This window comes from Lissotriton vulgaris, chromosome 5 (assembly GCF_964263255.1).
Source record: "Lissotriton vulgaris chromosome 5, aLisVul1.2, whole genome shotgun sequence".
NCBI lineage: Eukaryota > Metazoa > Chordata > Amphibia > Caudata > Salamandridae > Lissotriton > Lissotriton vulgaris.
In genome coordinates this window covers 2,011,055,220-2,011,075,189 of record NC_141693.1, presented here as the reverse complement: position 1 = coordinate 2,011,075,189, position 19,970 = coordinate 2,011,055,220, and the positions used below count along the sequence as shown (strand labels likewise).

At 48.0% G+C, this 19,970-nt stretch overlaps 1 protein-coding gene across 1 annotated transcript in view; it reads left to right on the top strand.

The window, feature by feature from the left end:
* HMCN2 (hemicentin 2) overlaps positions 1-19,970 on the top strand; it is a 563,480-nt gene that overhangs the window by 251,205 nt on the left and 292,305 nt on the right. Inside the window, exon 26 of the mRNA XM_086924818.1 lies at positions 17,850-18,041. Coding sequence (XP_086780944.1) covers positions 17,850-18,041 — 192 coding nt within the window. The remainder of the gene's footprint in view (positions 1-17,849; positions 18,042-19,970) is intronic.

Sequence of the window (19,970 nt, the reverse complement as noted above, 5' to 3'; positions counted from 1 at the left end):
CTATTCAAAAGTTGGGGGTCGTCTTATACGCCGGGGTCATTTTATAATCAAGCGAATATAGCCCAAACCCTATATTTTAAAAGGATAAGTAGGGGGTCGTCTTATACGCCCAGTCATCTTATACGCCAGAAAATACGGTAGTTTATTTAGTATTTGAAAGAATTAGTTTTACTTTATGACAACAATCACAGACCATATTTATATGATATAAAATTTATCCATTTTGGTCCTTATGTTCTCATTACTAAATAACTTATTGCAGTTATGTTTCATTATTCATTTAGAGGAACACAATGCTTTCTCAGTTTCAAAATCTAAATAAACTATTGTAACTGAAAATAAACAGGGATCAAAATGATGAGGATTTCTTAACTCGGCCAGTCCTGGAAGTTCACAGACCGGAGGCTGTATCAATGCATGTTGGGCAAGCGGAGAAGTCAGGGCTCGGCTTCCTAGAGGTTTTAATGATAAATCACACCCATCATAGTTGAAAGATACCTGTGTAAGATACGCAAACATTACAGCGTAGTAGGGAATGAAGTTTAGTGATGGTAGAGATGAATAAGAGGTATCGCAGGGCTGGGATGAGGTAAGGCTAGAAAGGGAATAGAATATTGTGCAGACTAGATCAGGGCAAGGAAGGCAGTGCTGGTAGGACAGAGTGGCGCACATCATAGGACTATGGGGTTGTGCAAGTGAGGAGGGCAGAGTGGTGTATACCAAGAGAGATGTATCCCACAGGTGGGTGGGGTTGTGTAGGTAAGGGATACAGCAGTGGTGGGGAAGGCAGTAAAATATTACAGATTCAAACTTTTTGTGAACACAAGGTCTTGGGAAGTGGGGTTGATTAGGGCTGTGACCCCATGTTATGGCTCCATGGCAGTGGTGTCTCCATGTTATGGCTCCATGGCAGTGGTGTCTCCATGTTATGGCTCCATGGCCGTGGTGTCTCCATGGTATGGCTCCATGGCCGTGGTGTCTCCATGGTATGGCTCCATGGCAGTGGTGTCTCCATGGTATGGCTCCATGGCAGTGGTGACTCCATGTTATGGCTCCATGGCCGTGGTGTCTCCATGGTATGGCTCCATGGCAGTGGTGTCTCCATGTTATGGCTCCATGGCCGTGGTGTCTCCATGTTATGGCTCCATGGCCGTGGTGTCTCCATGGTATGGCTCCATGGCAGTGATGTCTCCATGGTATGGCTCCATGGCAGTGGTGACTCCATGTTATGGCTCCATGGCAGTGGTGTCTCCATGGTATGGCTCCATGGCCGTGGTGTCTCCATGGTATGGCTCCATGGCCGTGGTGTCTCCATGGTATGGCTCCATGGCAGTGGTGTCTCCATGGTATGGCTCCATGGCCGTGGTGACTCCATGTTATGGCTCCATGGCCGTGGTGACTCCATGTTATGGCTCCATGGCAGTGGTGACTCCATGTTATGGCTCCATGGCAGTGGTGTCTCCATGGCATGGCTCCATGGCAGTGGTGTCTCCATGTTATGGCTCCATGGCCGTGGTGACTCCATGTTATGGCTCCATGGCCGTGGTGACTCCATGTTATGGCTCCATGGCCGTGGTGTCTCCATGGTATGGCTCCATGGCACTGGTGTCTCCATGTTATGGCTCCATGGCAGTGGTGACTCCATGTTATGGCTCCATGGCCGTGGTGACTCCATGGTATGGCTCCATGGCAGTGGTGACTCCATGTTATGGCTCCATGGCACTGGTGTCTCCATGTTATGGCTCCATGGCAGTGGTGACTCCATGTTATGGCTCCAGGGCAGTGGTGACTCCATGTTATGGCTCCAGGGCAGTGGTGACTCCATGTTATGGCTCCATGGCAGTGGTGTCTCCATGTTATGGCTCCATGGCGACTCCATGTTATGGCTCCATGGCAGTGGTGTCTCCATGGTATGGCTCCATGGCCGTGGTGTCTCCATGGTATGGCTCCATGGCCGTGGTGTCTCCATGGTATGGCTCCATGGCAGTGGTGTCTCCATGGTATGGCTCCATGGCAGTGGTGTCTCCATGTTATGGCTCCATGGCCGTGGTGTCTCCATGGTATGGCGCCCTGGCAGTGGTGTCTCCATGTTACGGCTCCATGGCAGTGCTGTCTCCATGGTATGGCTCCATGGCCGTGGTGTCTCCATGTTATGGCTCCATGGCCATGGTGTCTCCATGGTATGGCTCCATGGCCGTGGTGTCTCCATGGTATGGCTCCATGGCAGTGGTGTCTCCATGTTATGGCTCCATGGCCGTGGTGTCTCCATGGTATGGCTCCATGGCTGTGGTGTCTCCATGGTATGGCTCCATGGCCGTGGTGTCTCCATGGTATGGCTCCATGGCAGTGGTGACTCCATGTTATGGCTCCATGGCAGTGGTGTCTCCATGGTATGGCTCCATGGCAGTGGTGTCTCCATGTTATGGCTCCATGGCAGTGGTGTCTCCATGTTATGGCTCCATGGCCGTGGTGTCTCCATGTTATGGCTCCATGGCTGTGGTGACTCCATGTTATGGCTCCATGGCAGTGGTGACTCCATGTTATGGCTCCATGGCCGTGGTGACTCCATGTTATGGCTCCATGGCACTGGTGTCTCCATGTTATGGCTCCATGGCCGTGGTGACTCCATGTTATGGCTCCATGGCAGTGGTGACTCCATGTTATGGCTCCCTGGCAGTGGTGTCTCCATGTTATGGCTCCATGGCACTGGTGTCTCCATGTTATGGCTCCATGGCAGTGGTGACTCCATGGTATGGCTCCATGGCAGTGGTGACTCCATGTATGGCTCCATGGCAGTGGTGTCTCCATGTTATGGCTCCATGGCAGTGGTGTCTCCATGTTATGGCTCCATGGCCGTGGTGTCTCCATGTTATGGCTCCATGGCAGTGGTGACTCCATGTTATGGCTCCCTGGCAGTGGTGTCTCCATGTTATGGCTCCATGGCCGTGGTGTCTCCATGGTTTGGCTCCATGGCAGTGGTGACTCCATGTTATGGCTCCATGGCAGTGGTGTCTCCATGTTATGGCTCCATGGCAGTGGTGTCTCCATGTTATGGCTCCATGGCAGTGGTGTCTCCATGTTATGGCTCCATGGCCGTGGTGACTCCATGTTATGGCTCCATGGCAGTGGTGACTCCATGTTATGGCTCCATGGCCGTGGTGACTCCATGTTATGGCTCCATGGCACTGGTGTCTCCATGTTATTGCTCCATGGCAGTGGTGTCTCCATGTTATGGCTCCATGGCCGTGGTGTCTCCATGGTATGGCTCCATGGCCGTGGTGTCTCCATGGTATGGCTCCATGGCAGTGGTGTCTCCATGGTATGGCTCCATGGCAGTGGTGACTCCATGTTATGGCTCCATGGCAGTGGTGTCTCCATGTTATGGCTCCATGGCCTTGGTGTCTCCATGTTATGGCTCCATGGCAGTGGTGTCTCCATGTTATGGCTCCATGGCCGTGGTGTCTCCATGGTATGGCTCCATGGCAGTGGTGACTCCATGTTATGGCTCCATGGCCGTGGTGACTCCATGTTATGGCTCCATGGCAGTGGTGTCTCCATGGTATGGCTCCATGGCAGTGGTGACTCCATGTTATGGCTCCATGGCAGTGGTGACTCCATGTTATGGCTCCATGGCCGTGGTGTCTCCATGGTATGGCTCCATGGCAGTGGTGACTCCATGTTATGGCTCCATGGCAGTGGTGACTCCATGTTATGGCTCCCTGGCAGTGGTGTCTCCATGTTATGGCTCCATGGCCGTGGTATCTCCATGTTATGGCTCCATGGCAGTGGTGTCTCCATGTTATGGCTCCATGGCCGTGGTGTCTCCATGGTATGGCTCCATGGCAGTGGTGACTCCATGTTATGGCTCCATGGCCGTGGTGTCTCCATGTTATGGCTCCATGGCAGTGGTGTCTCCATGTTATGGCTCCATGGCCGTGGTGTCTCCATGGTATGGCTCCATGGCCGTGGTGTCTCCATGGTATGGCTCCATGGCAGTGGTGTCTCCATGGTATGGCTCCATGGCAGTGGTGACTCCATGTTATGGCTCCATGGCAGTGGTGTCTCCATGTTATGGTTCCATGGCAGTGGTGACTCCATGTTATGGCTCCATGGCAGTGGTGTCTCCATGTTATGGCTCCATGGCCGTGGTGACTCCATGTTATGGCTCCATGGCAGTGGTGTCTCCATGTTATGGCTCCATGGCCGTGGTGTCTCCATGTTATGGCTCCATGGCAGTGGTGTCTCCATGGTATGGCTCCATGGCAGTGGTGACTCCATGTTATGGCTCCCTGGCAGTGGTGTCTCCATGGTATGGCTCCATGGCAGTGGTGACTCCATGTTATGGCTCCATGGCACTGGTGTCTCCATGTTATGGCTCCATGGCCGTGGTGACTCCATGTTATGGCTCCATGGCAGTGGTGACTCCATGTTATGGCTCCCTGGCAGTGGTGTCTCCATGTTATGGCTCCATGGCCGTGGTGACTCCATGTTATGGCTCCATGGCAGTGGTGTCTCCATGTTATGGCTCCATGGCCGTGGTGTCTCCATGGTATGGCTCCATGGCAGTGGTGACTCCATGTTATGGCTCCATGGCCGTGGTGACTCCATGTTATGGCTCCATGGCAGTGGTGTCTCCATGTTATGGCTCCATGGCCGTGGTGTCTCCATGGTATGGCTCCATGGCAGTGGTGTCTCCATGGTATGGCTCCATGGCAGTGGTGACTCCATGTTATGGCTCCATGGCCGTGGTGACTCCATGTTATGGCTCCATGGCAGTGGTGTCTCCATGTTATGGCTCCATGGCCGTGGTGTCTCCATGGTATGGCTCCATGGCCGTGGTGTCTCCATGGTATGGCTCCATGGCAGTGGTGTCTCCATGTTATGGCTCCATGGCAGTGGTGTCTCCATGTTATGGCTCCATGGCCGTGGTGTCTCCATGTTATGGCTCCATGGCTGTGGTGACTCCATGTTATGGCTCCATGGCAGTGGTGTCTCCATGTTATGGCTCCATGGCAGTGGTGTCTCCATGTTATGGCTCCATGGCCGTGGTGTCTCCATGGTATGGCTCCATGGCCGTGGTGTCTCCATGGTATTGACGTAAATAATTAATTTACTCTCTTAATTTCTATGCAGGTAAGTACTTAATCAATAATAACTCAGATCGGGTGAAAAAAGACAGAGTCCGTGGTGTTAGAGTTCTAAGGGTTTTATTCCTTAAAAAGGAATGGTCATGGCCAAGATATCATGTTCTGACCACCACACAGGGTGTCATAAGGGATAGATGAGCGCGCTAACATTTTATTAACAGTACATAGCTTATATACTTATTGTACACCATTTAAAACAGTATAGAAGGCGTAACAGCTGAGAGAAGACAAGATAACAATATACACGTGGTACATGTGCGTAATCAAGAGGCGTGAACTAGAGGTGTGTTCTGGAAACGTCACTGATAGGTGTCACAAAGGGGTGGCACTAACAGAAAATGTGGCAATGTCAGCAGAAATCGGAAACTTGGATGCGCACGCAGCTGCATGACGTGAAATTGGAGGGGTGCAGGGGACTTGACATTTACACTGACGGAAAGAGACAAAAGTCTGGCATGTCAGATCAACTTGTGCTTCTATCATATCTGATATCTGATGTTTAGGAACTAAGCTATCTGGGCAGAAAGGTCTCTAGAGCAGAAGCTATTCTATACTTGCTGTGAGTGCGTGTATAAGCGCCTGAGTGTCTGTATGAGAAGCGTGGGGGCATGGGGCCTTCCATGGAAGCATGGCAACGAAGCTATGAATTACTTGCACAGAGACAGGTCGGCCCTTTAGCCCTGTAGCTGAGGAAGGATGTTTACTGAAGCTAGCAGGCTGGAATGTATTTTCGGGGAGGGAAACAGATAACTCGAAGGTTATAGTCAATCTTGGCAGGCAGCAGGCTGAGCCGAGCGCGAGGGGCCGCGCTGAAAGTAAGTCAGAGTTCACGAGTACAGGGGCTGCCTGGGCAGAGATTTCTCGGAGTCAGAAGCCAGAAAAGTGGCTCGGTGGCAGAGATTCAGGGCCTACTTCAGCCAGAGCTGGAAAACGTAGGAGTATACTAAGAAAAGACGTTGGCATAGCATACTTAGGAACGGACCATTCGACCCATTCATGGTGGGTCTGAAAGAGGACATGTTAACGTTGGACGCAAATGTATTTGCGTCTTCATAGCTGACACAGGAGGGAAGTTACATGCACTTTAACTCGTACATGGAGTCGGTGGGGTACTCGCTAGGGAACACAACTGGACCATAAAATTTAGATTACCTCATTCCCTCCTTGTTCCCTACGGACCCTTCATGATATATCGATCCTCATAAATCGATCGGTTTGTTCTTGTAACATTATATGTTCATCTTTCTTTCTTTGACTGTTTGAGAGACAACTGGAATGTTCAATGCACGAGGTGGCACACAGTCCACATATCGCTGGCCCACACTGTAGGCACAGGCAGCAGCTGAATACTATAACAAGGCCAATGCCTAGGAAGGATAAGATCTTCCATCCCCAAGCTGTTAACGTTGTCCAGAACCAACCGGACCAAGTCCAGGTGCCTGGATTCTGATGTATCTGATTCGCAATTTTATGCAGACGAGTAATAGCTTCATAAACAGATGGTGCATTTTGTGGGATGAAAACGCAGCAACTTGACCCGATGACCTTACAGGCTCCACCTCTATCTGCCAAGATGACGTCAATAACAAGACGATTTTGAAGGACAACAACCCGCATAGCAGATTGCTCCTCTGTTAAGTTACCTAAGGCGGAGGCAGTTTCATGTACTACTGCTTCAAGTGTTCTAGTTAATCTACGTATTAATTTACTGTTTTGGACAGGTCCTAGAAAGAAAAAGAATCCTTTATTGAAATCAGTGTACTGTTCCCATGCCGTTTCTGTATAGTCGACAAGTGGAATATCTCTTTTGGGTCTATTCGGTACTAGATTCGTATTTCTATGGTAATCTGGAGGAGCTAGAAAAACAGGTGGCAGAAGGAATGCAATGTAACAGGTACCATCCCAATCTGGAGGCAAACGTATGTATGCGGTATGACCACAAACAAAATAGGAGTGACTGATAGCTTTGAAAGACGATTTACCATGATCACTGAATTCGACCACAGTAGTGCATTTACTATGTCCTACATGTACTGAACCTTTCTTGCTAACACATAATTCACCTGTGACTGGTAATACTAACATATGGGGCAGAACTGGAGCATCCTCGGATTCTACAGTAAGGATCATAAGGCTAATTGTGTAATTACCTAATCCATATACTTCATTTTCTAGATCAGTTCCTATTCGAGTGGGAAGTCCCTCTTTATCAGGATAACAGACGTCGAGCAGGACTAAGTTCAAGTTTCCCCAAACCCAGCCCCCATCGAAAACAGCAATATCAGGATCTAAGGAATTAATTATTTTAAACCATGCCCCACAGGAGCCATTGTGAGTGAACGGGTACGGAAAGAGGGGCAGAGCTCCCTTGTAATTCTGGTAGGGAGGGAGTCGGCCACATATCCAGCAGTCGGTAGCATTATTTGTCTGATGGGAGTGGTGTAACATACTAATGAATGTATTGTTGCGCAGCGCAAGTCTGTAAGAGAGTTCATGTGCAGGAAGTTCACTAAAAGTGTGTTCAGCAGAGACATTGTAAACAGATTGTTCACGCCTGAAAATAGGCCAATATATAGGTAGCAGAATGCTGGCAATAATAATTAGAATACTTAGGAAAAACATTATTAACAACGTCACTATACAGTGACTACGCAGTGATTTACAGTATGTACGTTTCTTTGCTTCTCTCTCTCTCTCTCTATCTCGATCTAGGGGATACATGTCAGAAACTATTTAACCGATTCACCTAGGGGAGGACTTAAACAATTAAACTGTCTGACTTGCTAGATCGGAGTTTCATTCGATATAGTTCTTGGGGAGTCTTTTCTCGTTCAGACACTGTAACGTCTTTTCTTTCAACACAGTCTTTGGTGGGGGTGGACGAGTCAGAGTCCTGTTTTAGTCCGTTTTTTAGTTCATTGCAAAGTTTGATGTGACTCGTGTGGACCCACCCCTTTCTCCCCTCTATCTTTACGGCGGTCCTGGTTGTAAGGAGAACGGTCTTCGGAGACTTCCAGCGGGGCTCCAGCGGACTTTTCCGGTCGAAATTCCGGACGAGTACCAGGTCCCCAGGACGGACCTCATGCGCCTTCACATCGGTGTTGTCAGGGAAGGCTGCGGCAACCTGTGAACGACATGATTGGAGTGCAGACATCAAGGAGGCAAGGTAATCTGTCAACATATTGCAATCAACATCAGTTATTTTCTTCGGAATGGGCGTCCCCCACATATTCGGTGGTCTGCCAAAGACCACTTCGTACGGGGATAGCCCTGATCTTGAATGGGCGACCATTCTCATGTAGAATAGTGCCACGGGCAGGGCGACTATCCAGTCGACCCCCTTTTCCTGACAGATCTTTGCAAGGCGGATTTTTAGTGTCTGATTATGCCTTTCTACAAGGCCTGCTGCTTCGGGATGTCGGACACAGTGGAACCTCCACTGATATCCTAGCAAAAGGGAAACCTGTTTCATCAACTCGGACGAGAATGGCTGTCCGTTATCTGAATACACGACACGGGGCAAACCGTACCGTGGGAAGAATTCACGAACCAACTGTCGGGCAGTGGTCGGAGCAGTGTAGTCTGGAACTGGGTATGCTTCGGTCCAGCGGGACAGAGCACAAACAACTACAAGGACATATTTAAAACCTCGACAACTGTTCATCTGGAGGACTTCAAAAGGGTGATCGGGAGGATGAAATCCACCTTGTTCTACAGGGACGCTTTTACCTGGATTGAACAGACAGCAGATCATGCAAGTACGCACTTTCTGTTTTGCTGCTGCTCGTAAGTGTTTGTTGTACCAGAGATTCTGTAAACTGTCTAACATCGCCTTCTCTCCTAGATGTGCCGGGCTATGTGCTGTGTTTATCATGACTTGAACCATTGAGTCAGGGAGAAACCATATAGATTTTTCCTTCGTTATCCAACCTTGATCTGTCTGAATCCCTCCTAGTTCAGTCCATTTCTTTATTTCATCTGGTGTAGCATGTGTCTGAATGTCAATTACGTCTAGGGCGGGATCTCTAACTGCCATACACTTTATCGGTACTATTGTCTTTGTCACATCAGTAATCTGGATGTGAGTCAGTGCTGTATGTTTTGCTGTCTGGTCTGCCAGGTCGTTACCCTGGGAAACAGAATCTGTAACTTTAATATGTGCCTTACACTTCATGACTGATATGCCCGAGGGCAAATGTATTGCTTCTAACAGCGCTTGAATGAGGGGACCGTGTTGAATCTTGGCCCCATGAGAGGTCAGGAAACCTCGTTCTTGCCAGAGGACTCCGAAGTCGTGTACAACTCCGAAGGCATAACGGGAATCAGTGTATATGTTAACATTTCTGTTCTTGGCTAGAATACAAGCTCGGGTCAGAGCGATGAGTTCTGCTGCTTGAGCAGACAGTGTGTCAATACGATGTGTTTCTTTAACTTCAGTTTCAGTGGTCACGGCATATGCGGCCACTAATTCTCCTGTACTTGTTCTCATGCATGAACCGTCCACATAAAGTGTCAGGTCTGGATTTGTCAATGGAACATCTGTTAAATCTCGTCTAGGCTTTGTTACTGCATTAATGATTTCTATACAATCATGTGGGGCTGGATCTGTCACAACTGTTGGTAATAGTGTTGCGGGGCTCAGGATACTGCAGCGTCTAATTTCTATGTGTGGCTGAAATAGTGTTAATTCATAACCTGTCAGTCGTGCTATAGTCAAGTGTTGAGTCTGGGTTCTGTTTAACAAAACCTCTACAGAATGTGGTACTTGAACTGTTAACTGATGACCTAAAACAATTGAGTCACTTTGTCTTATTGCTAACGCTGTTGCTGCTACTGACTTTAAGCACGCAGGGAGTGCTTGGGCTACTGAATCCAATGTACTAGAAAAATAAGCACAAGGCTTATGTGAACCTGCTTGATCTTGGGTGAGGACAGACAACGCTGTACCATCACGTTCTGTAACAAAAAGTGTAAACGGTTTGCTGTAACATGGTGTCGCTAAAACTGGTGCTTGACATAAGGCTTTCTTTAAGTCTTCAAAAGCTTGTGTATGTTCCTGAGTCCAAGGGAGGGCAGTCGAAGTCGCTGCCTCCTGTGTCGTTAACTGGATGAGTGGCTTGGCTAGAAATGCATACTGGGGAATCCATTGTCTGCAGTACGAGGTGAGGCCTATGAAGGCCCGCACTTCCTTTTGTGTCTGGGGTTGTGGCATATTTGCAATTAACTGAATGCGATCGGGAGTGAGCTGTCTCCCCACTTTGGACAGCAAGTGACCCAAGTACACAACTTGCTGAACACAGAATTGTAGCTTCGAAGGGGACACCTTGTGTCCCTTGTCGGCCAGGAAGTGTAAAACTGTCAGTGATGCTTTTTCACATTCGGGCTCACTTCGTGCGGTGATCAGCAGATCATCGACGTATTGCAGTAAAGCGGTGTTAACTGGCATTTGAATACAATCTAGTTGTCTTTTCAATGCTTGACTATAGATGCTGGGGCTTTCTGTGAATCCTTGAGGTGCGCGCGAAAATTTGAAACTGCGTCCATTTAAACTGAATCCGAAGAGATATTGGCTCTCCGGATCAATAGGCACGCTGAAGAAGGCGTTCTTGAGATCAATTACAGTAAAGAACGTTGCTTCTGAATCAATAGCAGTCAATAGAGAGGAGATATCGGGGACCACAGGATACTGTGGAATAATGCATTTATTCAATTCTCGAAGATCAATCACCAGCCGATATACTGGCGGTGCATTGGGATCAGTACGTTTAAGAATCGGAATGATGGGTGAATTGCAGATATTGGAGTCGGTTTCGACGACCACTCCTTGGGCAATGAGCTCTTCAATGATTTTCAGTAAAGCCACTACAGCATCGGGTGGTAACTTATATTGTCTGATTCTGGGTAATACAACACCTGCCTTGAGTGTAACGCGGTATGGTGTAATGTGCATACAGCCTACATCAGTTGGGCCTTTTGCCCACAAGTAATCTGGTACATTTTTCAATCTGACATCAAATTCACGCAGAACATAATGACCCTTGAAATCCCGCAGAAAGAGTCTAACTCCCTCCGGGGAACAGCATATTATAGCTCCTAGAGCCTTCAATGTTTTAATTCCTAACAGATTTTCTGGACATGATTTCGTGAGTAACAGGTCTGTAACACGTGATAATGGACCCACAGCCAGGGGAACTGGTTCTGATACCTCATTTACAATAGGCTGTCCTGAAAAACCCAGGGAAACATTTTGTGAGCCTGAGAGGGGTGCCCCTGGAACTTCATCATGACTTATTGTAGTGCGACTTGCCCCTGTGTCAATTAAAAACTTTCTGTCTTTTCCCAATACTTGACTGTGTACATAAGGACCTTCTTGATCTACAGGAATCTCAATAAGAGGCAAGCCACCTTCCCTCTCTAGGCTGTTTCATGTATATCGGGAATATTCGGGATACGCGGACTGGGCATACTGGTACATCTGCTGTGAAACTTGCTGAGTTGCGGCAATGGGCTGTGGCTGTGGTACTGCTACGGTCTGTGCTGGAGTCGAGGAAACATGCATAGGCTGTGTACCCTGTGTATTCTGTGAAGACTGATGCTGGTTATGGTCTTGTCTAGGCGGGTGCGGTCTTTCTTTAGTTTTACCTGTCGCTATGTTATGTTTCAGAACTGGGCATTCATGTACGTAGTGACCTGGCTGCTTGCAATAATTGCATGTCCCTTTAACGGGAGCTGCAGTGTGACTTGTCTGGGTCGCACCCTTTCTGTGACCATCGGATGGGACCGTCTGAGCTACTAACATTTTCATCTTTGTGTCCTTCATGCGTTTTTGTTCCTGATCTTGTTCTTCTCTGATTCTGTTCTGATGATATTGTAACATTTGTAACATCTGTGATGGCGTATTTGCTTGCCATGTACTCTCGACCTTGTACACTCTATTTTTGACTAACGGTAAGGAATTCTCGACTAACTTTGATACAAAAAGATGCGGGTACGACTCGCTACTTGGCTGGAGGCCACTATTAATAATAAAACATTTCTCGAATCGGGAATAGAAGTCACTAGTATCTTCATCATGTTTCTGTTTACAGGACGATATTGCATCCCAATCCTCCTTTCGTGTTGTCAATAATCTGGGCAGGACCTGTACTATCAAACCTGGTAATGCTTTAGTTTTGTCCCCAAGGCCTAACCCTGGGACCCGTTTCTTTTCTTCTTCCTCTATTTCTGCCCAGGCAATCTTTGTGTCTCCCACCTCCCATTCCTTTTCCTTTAATTTCTCGAATATACCCGTAGGCAATAATACTTTCAACATTTTCATGATATCATCATACGTGTAATCCCCCATTAATAACATGTCTTTAAGCTCTCTATGGAAACCGGCAGGGTCTTTATCATGGCATGGTACTAGTTTCTTCATTTCTAACAGTTCTAATTTAGTCAGAGGCGTGTGTACATACACGCGTTTCAAGGTTTTATCCTCACCCATAACAGGGTGCACTTCTCGTAAGGGGTTCTGACTTTCAATACCACCCCCGCATTGCATGTGGTACATTTTCCTTTCTGGAGGTGGGGCGGGAACATATTCAGAGCTTACAAAGGTATCATATCTGTGTCGTTGTTCTAGAATTATTTGAATTAATTTAGTGCTTAGACCTCTCCATCTATCCATCAGTAGTGCTTCTAGTGTCTCGTGTAAGGGACCTGGATCGGAATAATGTTTTCTGTATTTGATGAGAAGGTGCTGAATCATGTATACACCTGCTAATTTCTGTTCGTCGGGGGAGAGGTTCAGAAATGTCTGTGCTACTGTGTCATCATTATATATGTCTGCATTTTCGGCCCATGATACAGCTGATCGGGCTAGTTCTTGTTCATCCATAGAATTGAGTACGTGGTACCCAACTCGATCTCGAAGCCTTTTATCAGTTTCCTGGAACTGATGCTCAGCAGAATTCGGATTTGTTAAGGCAGAGAAGAAAACTCTCTTGCTCTCCGGACGGATACCCTTCCTAAGGTAAGTTCCCTTACCTACATATGCTATTGTTCCTACATTTCTTTCGGGTTCTTCCTGTTCTTCTTCCTCCTCGGAGGGAGCTTCTTCTTTCTCTTTCTGATGTACGGCTATCACTGCTTTCCTAATTTTCTTGTACATAGAGTCTATGCAATTCTGTCTGTCATGTCTTCCATCAGCTATATTTTGACCCCACTTGTTCAATGCGTCTAATTCACTCTGATCTGTTCCGGGCCTGTCTCGTTCTCTTATTAGACAATTTATGAAGAATCGTAGTATCAGCGCTTGCATGCCAACTTTCTGTTTCTCCATGGCATCCTTAATACTGTCAGGGTCCTTTCCTGTCTGAACAAACTCATATATTCTGTCTAGACGCTCCTTCATTCCTGCATAGCATAACAAGCTATCAGTAGCCGATCTTAACCGTAATGATGCCAATATCATTAAATCGTCCTTTCCGGGTACTGGATCATATCTGCAAACTGACATGTTTTCCTTTAATGCGTCAAGGCGGGATGAATTAGAGGAGTGGGGAGACCTGTACGTGAGAGGACTCTGCATATCTCTGAGATTGAATCTGTGAGTTGGTGGCGGGGTCTGAGGACCCGCGGTCGCACCTCCTGAAGCGGACGCTTGTGCATTACCTCCCTGCGGAGTCTGTATCTGAACTTGAACTTGTCGTTTAGGTGGATCAGGCAAACGTGGTTTCGGTGAGTCAGTTTTGAGTGCGGGAAGCGGCGGGGCTGGCGGAACGGGAGAAGTCTGTTGCGGTACCGTCGGAACTTGACCTGGGGGTTGAGTGCCACCCCCGTCCCTGTCAGTAGGCAGGGCACGAACTGGCAGATTGGTGTAAGCTGGTGCTACATCTTCTAAGTATGAATTTAGGAATATGTCTTTAGTAGTCTTGTGCATTACTTTAGTGGGAACTAATGGTGACGGCAAATTTTTCGGTATTTCTGAAATGGCGTCAGGTGTACCTTCGGCCAAAAGATACATGTTGTTCACTTGGCTATTTCGGATGCGATCTATTTGTTCTGATTTTACTCGAATTCCTTCAATAACTAATTCGTTTTCTTGGGCCTTTTCTGATTCTTTAAGTCTGTCTTCTCTACGAAGTGCTCTTTCAGCACGTTTATGTGATTCCTTACGCCAAAATTCTATGGCGTCTTTCTGAGATTGTCTAGCTTTCTTTTTCCGTAATGCTTCTTCTACCTTTATGATGCACTCGGCATCCCATGTTCCGTTAACTGGCCATCGGTATCTTTCCTCTAGGTGCTTGGTATAATCGGTCCATAACTCTAGATACAATATGGCGTCTATGCCATGTTTGTTATACATGAAATTACCTGGAGTGTCCCTAGGGGGGATCGGAATTTCTTCCTCTAACATCCCTTTCCTGGTTCCTATCTGCTTTAACTTGTTGAAAAACGGCATTGTGCCTACTTGATACTGAAATGCTCGATCCTTGGTACTTAATTCTGAATGTAACTATTTATACAAAAAACACAATAATGCACAAGAGAACAATCACATTCATACCACGACATTGATCACAAAAACATTTAAAACATAGATGACTACCCCACTATACTAGATGTACTGCTCAACAGTACAGATACACTGTTGTAACAGTGCAAAAAAATTCAGAAATTCGGAATACTAGATATACTGCTAAACAGTACAGATACACTGCCTAAAAACAGTGCAGACCGGACTTGCGTACCCAAACCCGTCTAGATACGACCCAGCAATGGTACTCACCGGGAAGCACGGAAACAGAAGGCCTCGGAAAACTCGACTGGACTCGACTCGATACTTCGGAAAACTTCGGAAAACTTCGGGAATTTTCGGAAAAACTTCGGAAACCTGGTGGGCCTCTTGACACCTCGGACCTTGCTTCTTTCGGCTAGGCTCTGGTCGGGATCCTCCGCACTCCTCACCGCCTCGTCTGGGCACTGATCGCAGTCTTCGTCACCTCCGTGGGTCAGAGGGAGATGCAGGAAATCCTGCCAGTACGCGTATGTTCCTTCTAACTGATGGCAGGGGACAGAGCTTGCAATGCGCCAACCGGCGCGTGAGGTGGGGGAGGGGTCCCTGTTCGGGCGCCAAAATGACGTAAATAATTAATTTACTCTCTTAATTTCTATGCAGGTAAGTACTTAATCAATAATAACTCAGATCGGGTGAAAAAAGACAGAGTCCGTGGTGTTAGAGTTCTAAGGGTTTTATTCCTTAAAAAGGAATGGTCATGGCCAAGATATCATGTTCTGACCACCACACAGGGTGTCAGAAGGGATAGATGAGCGCGCTAACATTTTATTAACAGTACATAGCTTATATACTTATTGTACACCATTTAAAACAGTATAGAAGGCGTAACAGCTGAGAGAAGACAAGATAACAATATACACGTGGTACATGTGCGTAATCAAGAGGCGTGAACTAGAGGTGTGTTCTGGAAACGTCACTGATAGGTGTCACAAAGGGGTGGCACTAACAGAAAATGTGGCAATGTCAGCAGAAATCGGAAACTTGGATGCGCACGCAGCTGCATGACGTGAAATTGGAGGGGTGCAGGGGACTTGACATTTACACTGACGGAAAGAGACAAAAGTCTGGCATGTCAGATCAACTTGTGCTTCTATCATATCTGATATCTGATGTTTAGGAACTAAGCTATCTGGGCAGAAAGGTCTCTAGAGCAGAAGCTATTCTATACTTGCTGTGAGTGCGTGTATAAGCGCCTGAGTGTCTGTATGAGAAGCGTGGGGGCATGGGGCCTTCCATGGAAGCATGGCAACGAAGCTATGAGTTACTTGCACAGAGACAGGTCGGCCCTTTAGCCCTGTAGCTGAGGAAGGATGTTTACTGAAGCTAGCAGGCTGGAATGTATTTTCGGGGAGGGAAACAGATAACTCGAAGGTTATAGTCAATCTTGGCAGGCAGCAGGCTGAGCCGAGCGCGAGGGGCCGCGCTGAAAGTAAGTCAGAGTTCACGAGTACAGGGGCTGCCTGGGCAGAGATTTCTCGGAGTCAGAAGCCAGAAAAGTGGCTCGGTGGCAGAGATTCAGGGCCTACTTCAGCCAGAGCTGGAAAACGTAGGAGTATACTAAGAAAAGACGTTGGCATAGCATACTTAGGAACGGACCATTCGACCCATTCATGGTGGGTCTGAAAGAGGACATGTTAACGTTGGACGCAAATGTATTTGCGTCTTCATAGCTGACACAGGAGGGAAGTTACATGCACTTTAACTCGTACATGGAGTCGGTGGGGTACTCGCTAGGGAACACAACTGGACCATAAAATTTAGATTACCTCAGTATGGCTCCATGGCAGTGGTGTCTCCATGGTATGGCTCCATGGCAGTGGTGACTCCATGTTATGGCTCCATGGCAGTGGTGTCTCCATGTTATGGCTCCATGGCAGTGGTGACTCCATGTTATGGCTCCATGGCAGTGGTGTCTCCATGTTATGGCTCCATGGCCGTGGTGACTCCATGTTATGGCTCCATGGCAGTGGTGTCTCCATGTTATGGCTCCATGGCAGTGGTGACTCCATGTTATGGCTCCATGGCAGTGGTGTCTCCATGTTATGGCTCCATGGCAGTGGTGACTTCATGGTATGGCTCCCTGGCAGTGGTGTCTCCATGGTATGGCTCCATGGCAGTGGTGACTCCATGTTATGGCTCCCTGGCAGTGGTGTCTCCATGTTATGGCTCCATGGCCGTGGTGTCTCCATGTTATGGCTCCATGGCCGTGGTGTCTCCATGTTATGGCTCCATGGCAGTGGTGACTCCATGTTATGACTCCCTGGCAGTGGTGTCTCCATGTTATGGCTCCATGGCCGTGGTGTCTCCATGTTATGGCTTCATGGCAGTGGTGTCTCCATGTTATGGCTCCATGGCAGTGGTGACTCCATGTTATGGCTCCCTGGCAGTGGTGTCTCCATGTTATGGCTCCATGGCCGTGGTGTCTCCATGTTATGGCTCCATGGCCGTGGTGTCTCCATGGTATGGCTCCATGGCCGTGGTGTCTCCATGGTATGGCTCCATGGCAGTGGTGTCTCCATGGTATGGCTCCATGGCAGTGGTGTCTCCATGTTATGGCTCCATGGCCGTGGTGACTCCATGTTATGGCTCCATGGCCGTGGTGACTCCATGTTATGGCTCCATGGCCGTGGTGTCTCCATGGTATGGCTCCATGGCACTGGTGTCTCCATGTTATGGCTCCATGGCAGTGGTGACTCCATGTTATGGCTCCATGGCCGTGGTGACTCCATGGTATGGCTCCATGGCAGTGGTGACTCCATGTTATGGCTCCATGGCACTGGTGTCTCCATGTTATGGCTCCATGGCAGTGGTGACTCCATGTTATGGCTCCAGGGCAGTGGTGACTCCATTTTGTGACTCCTGCCCTGCCTCTCTGCTTTCCTCCCGTTTTACCTCTGCCCGTCTTGTGAACCACCCTCTGCTGCTTCTGCCATCTTCTGCATGTCCCTGGGCTTCACCCCTTCTCCTGACGTCTACAAGTGCAGCACCAGCCAACACAGCGTCACCCCTGCACCTCTTATCTTTACCAATCTCCCCCCTTCTCCACCCGTTTCTCACATGTAACTCCCATGCACTCTACTCCACTCAGCTCCAAGGTAAACACCCTCTGATCTTTTACCTGACACTTTCTGATTTCACAGGCTCTCCCAGACCACTTGTTCGCTGGATGAAGGATGGGGCGGAGCTTTCCGGCAGCCACTCAGGAATCAAGCAGCAGGAGGATGGATCCCTGCTCATTAACGCAGCCTTGCCCAATCACGGTGGAGACTTCATCTGCACAGCAACCAATGAGGTGGGATCTGTCAGGAAGAGAACCCGGCTTGTGGTCTATGGTGAGTAACTGCTCGCAGGTTCTGTCTGGAGAGCAGATAATCCCTAAAATTAACGTGACGATCGCGAAGCTGTTCCATTCTTGTGAATGGCCACTGCTGCTAGTATGAAGAACACACTCATGGGTACTGAATGCTGGATGCTGCTTTTCCTTCTGATGATAAGATAATGCCCAATGGTTCACTTTCAATCAATCAATCAGGATTTATAAAGTGCGGCTATTCACCCAATAAGGTATCCAGGTGTGTGCAGGTCCCGGAGGTTTATTCGAACAGCCAGGTCTTGAGTATGAGGGCGAGCCCCTGCGTGATTTCTTAATGCATGCGGTCCTGTCAGGTTCCTGCGTTCATGGTGAGAATGCTGCGGCTCGAGCAGCAGAAACAATCAGCACCCTCTTCTGCAGCGCGTGCTGCCGTTTGCGCTGATTTTACAGCGCGGAACAAGCTCCCGGCGTCAAAAATCAGCGCGAGTAGAGTGATACGCTGAAATTCCACCAGTTACGGAACTATGCAAAATCTTGCTGAGTTTTTACGGAACTCTGCTGAATTCCATGGAGTGAAGCTCTGGGAGTTTCGCCCACCCCTACCCTGGACTTTCTGTAGTGTTCACAATGGCCTCTGTCCCTAATTTCTCAAAATTAAATGGATGGTCGTTGAGGGGTTGAGGATTGAATAATTGGCAACCCTGTGATGTCATTGAGGTCAATTTGTGCTTTATTTCACTTCCACTACCCCTGTAATTCCAGTGAATTTATCTCTAAGCTCAGAAACGACTTGTACTCGAGGATTCATTGAACCCCTGTCTGCTGATGAAATTGCAGCACAGGCCAGGGGTGCGTTTTTGTAAATCGAGTGTCTTCCTCTTTTGTCGTGGTTTCAAAGATACACAAGACCAGACAATACTGGACTGAATTAATTGTCCTGAAGTTATAAATCTTGGAACACATTTACAAGCCCCTTGCGCCACTTTTGCGTCATTTTTAACATGGGAAAATTGACGCAAAAGTGGCGCAAGGGGCTTGTAAATCTGCCCCCTTGTGTTTAAGGAAGTGTAACGATTTCGTGGGGCTTCTTGGGTTTAAATAGTTTTGAATTGGTGACTTGTTTCTATCCCATGTGCCTCAACGAGTCCCAGGTGACCTGGGTTGTGAGCTGTCTTCCTGTCGCCTTCACAGGTTTCCATTTCAGGAACAGTGAGACGTCATGGGGATTAAAGGAAACGCTGAGGCTTTCACAGGTAAACAGGTCTGGCTGTGAAATGTGACACCTGGCTCGTAAACTCAGACTTGATGCTGCTCTCTCGCCTTGAAGGGCTACTTTCAGCAACAAAGTATGTTCAAGTATCTGTGATCTTCGGGGAATGTTCCCAAAGCCCTCTTTAAAGTGAGACAATGTTTCAAAGCTATAAAATTAGTGAAATACCATGCTGAGGCTCCCAAAGGTGTCTTGACACGTCCCTGCTCTCTGGGCCATGCATTCCTTGCAGCCTAACATGTCCAAGGGTTTACTAACAGGAAATGAGGTCTGTCCTCCCTGTGCTGCACATCTCAGGATGGTTCAAAGATATCCTTGAGGTAAAACCCACAGATAATCGGTTACCGACACCCGAAAGTGGACTGCATCATTTGTGGAAGCGGTCAGTGAGGGACACCTTCCATTTTGTCGATGTCAACCGCTGGCATTTGGAGGGGCAGAAGTGGTCTTAGGGACCACGCCGTGCTCCTGGAATACATCCACAGAACGCATATTTTAATTTTTGATCGCAGCGTTTGCTCAATGGACAGTTGCTGCAATAATAACAAGCAGTAGGAGTTTTGCAAATGTAGGGATGAAAATTTGCTGTCCCTCAATTCCCAGGATATTCGAAAGGTTTTGAAATCGGTTGTTTGCCTCATTACTATTAATAGGGCAGGGTTCTGTAAATGTTTATGA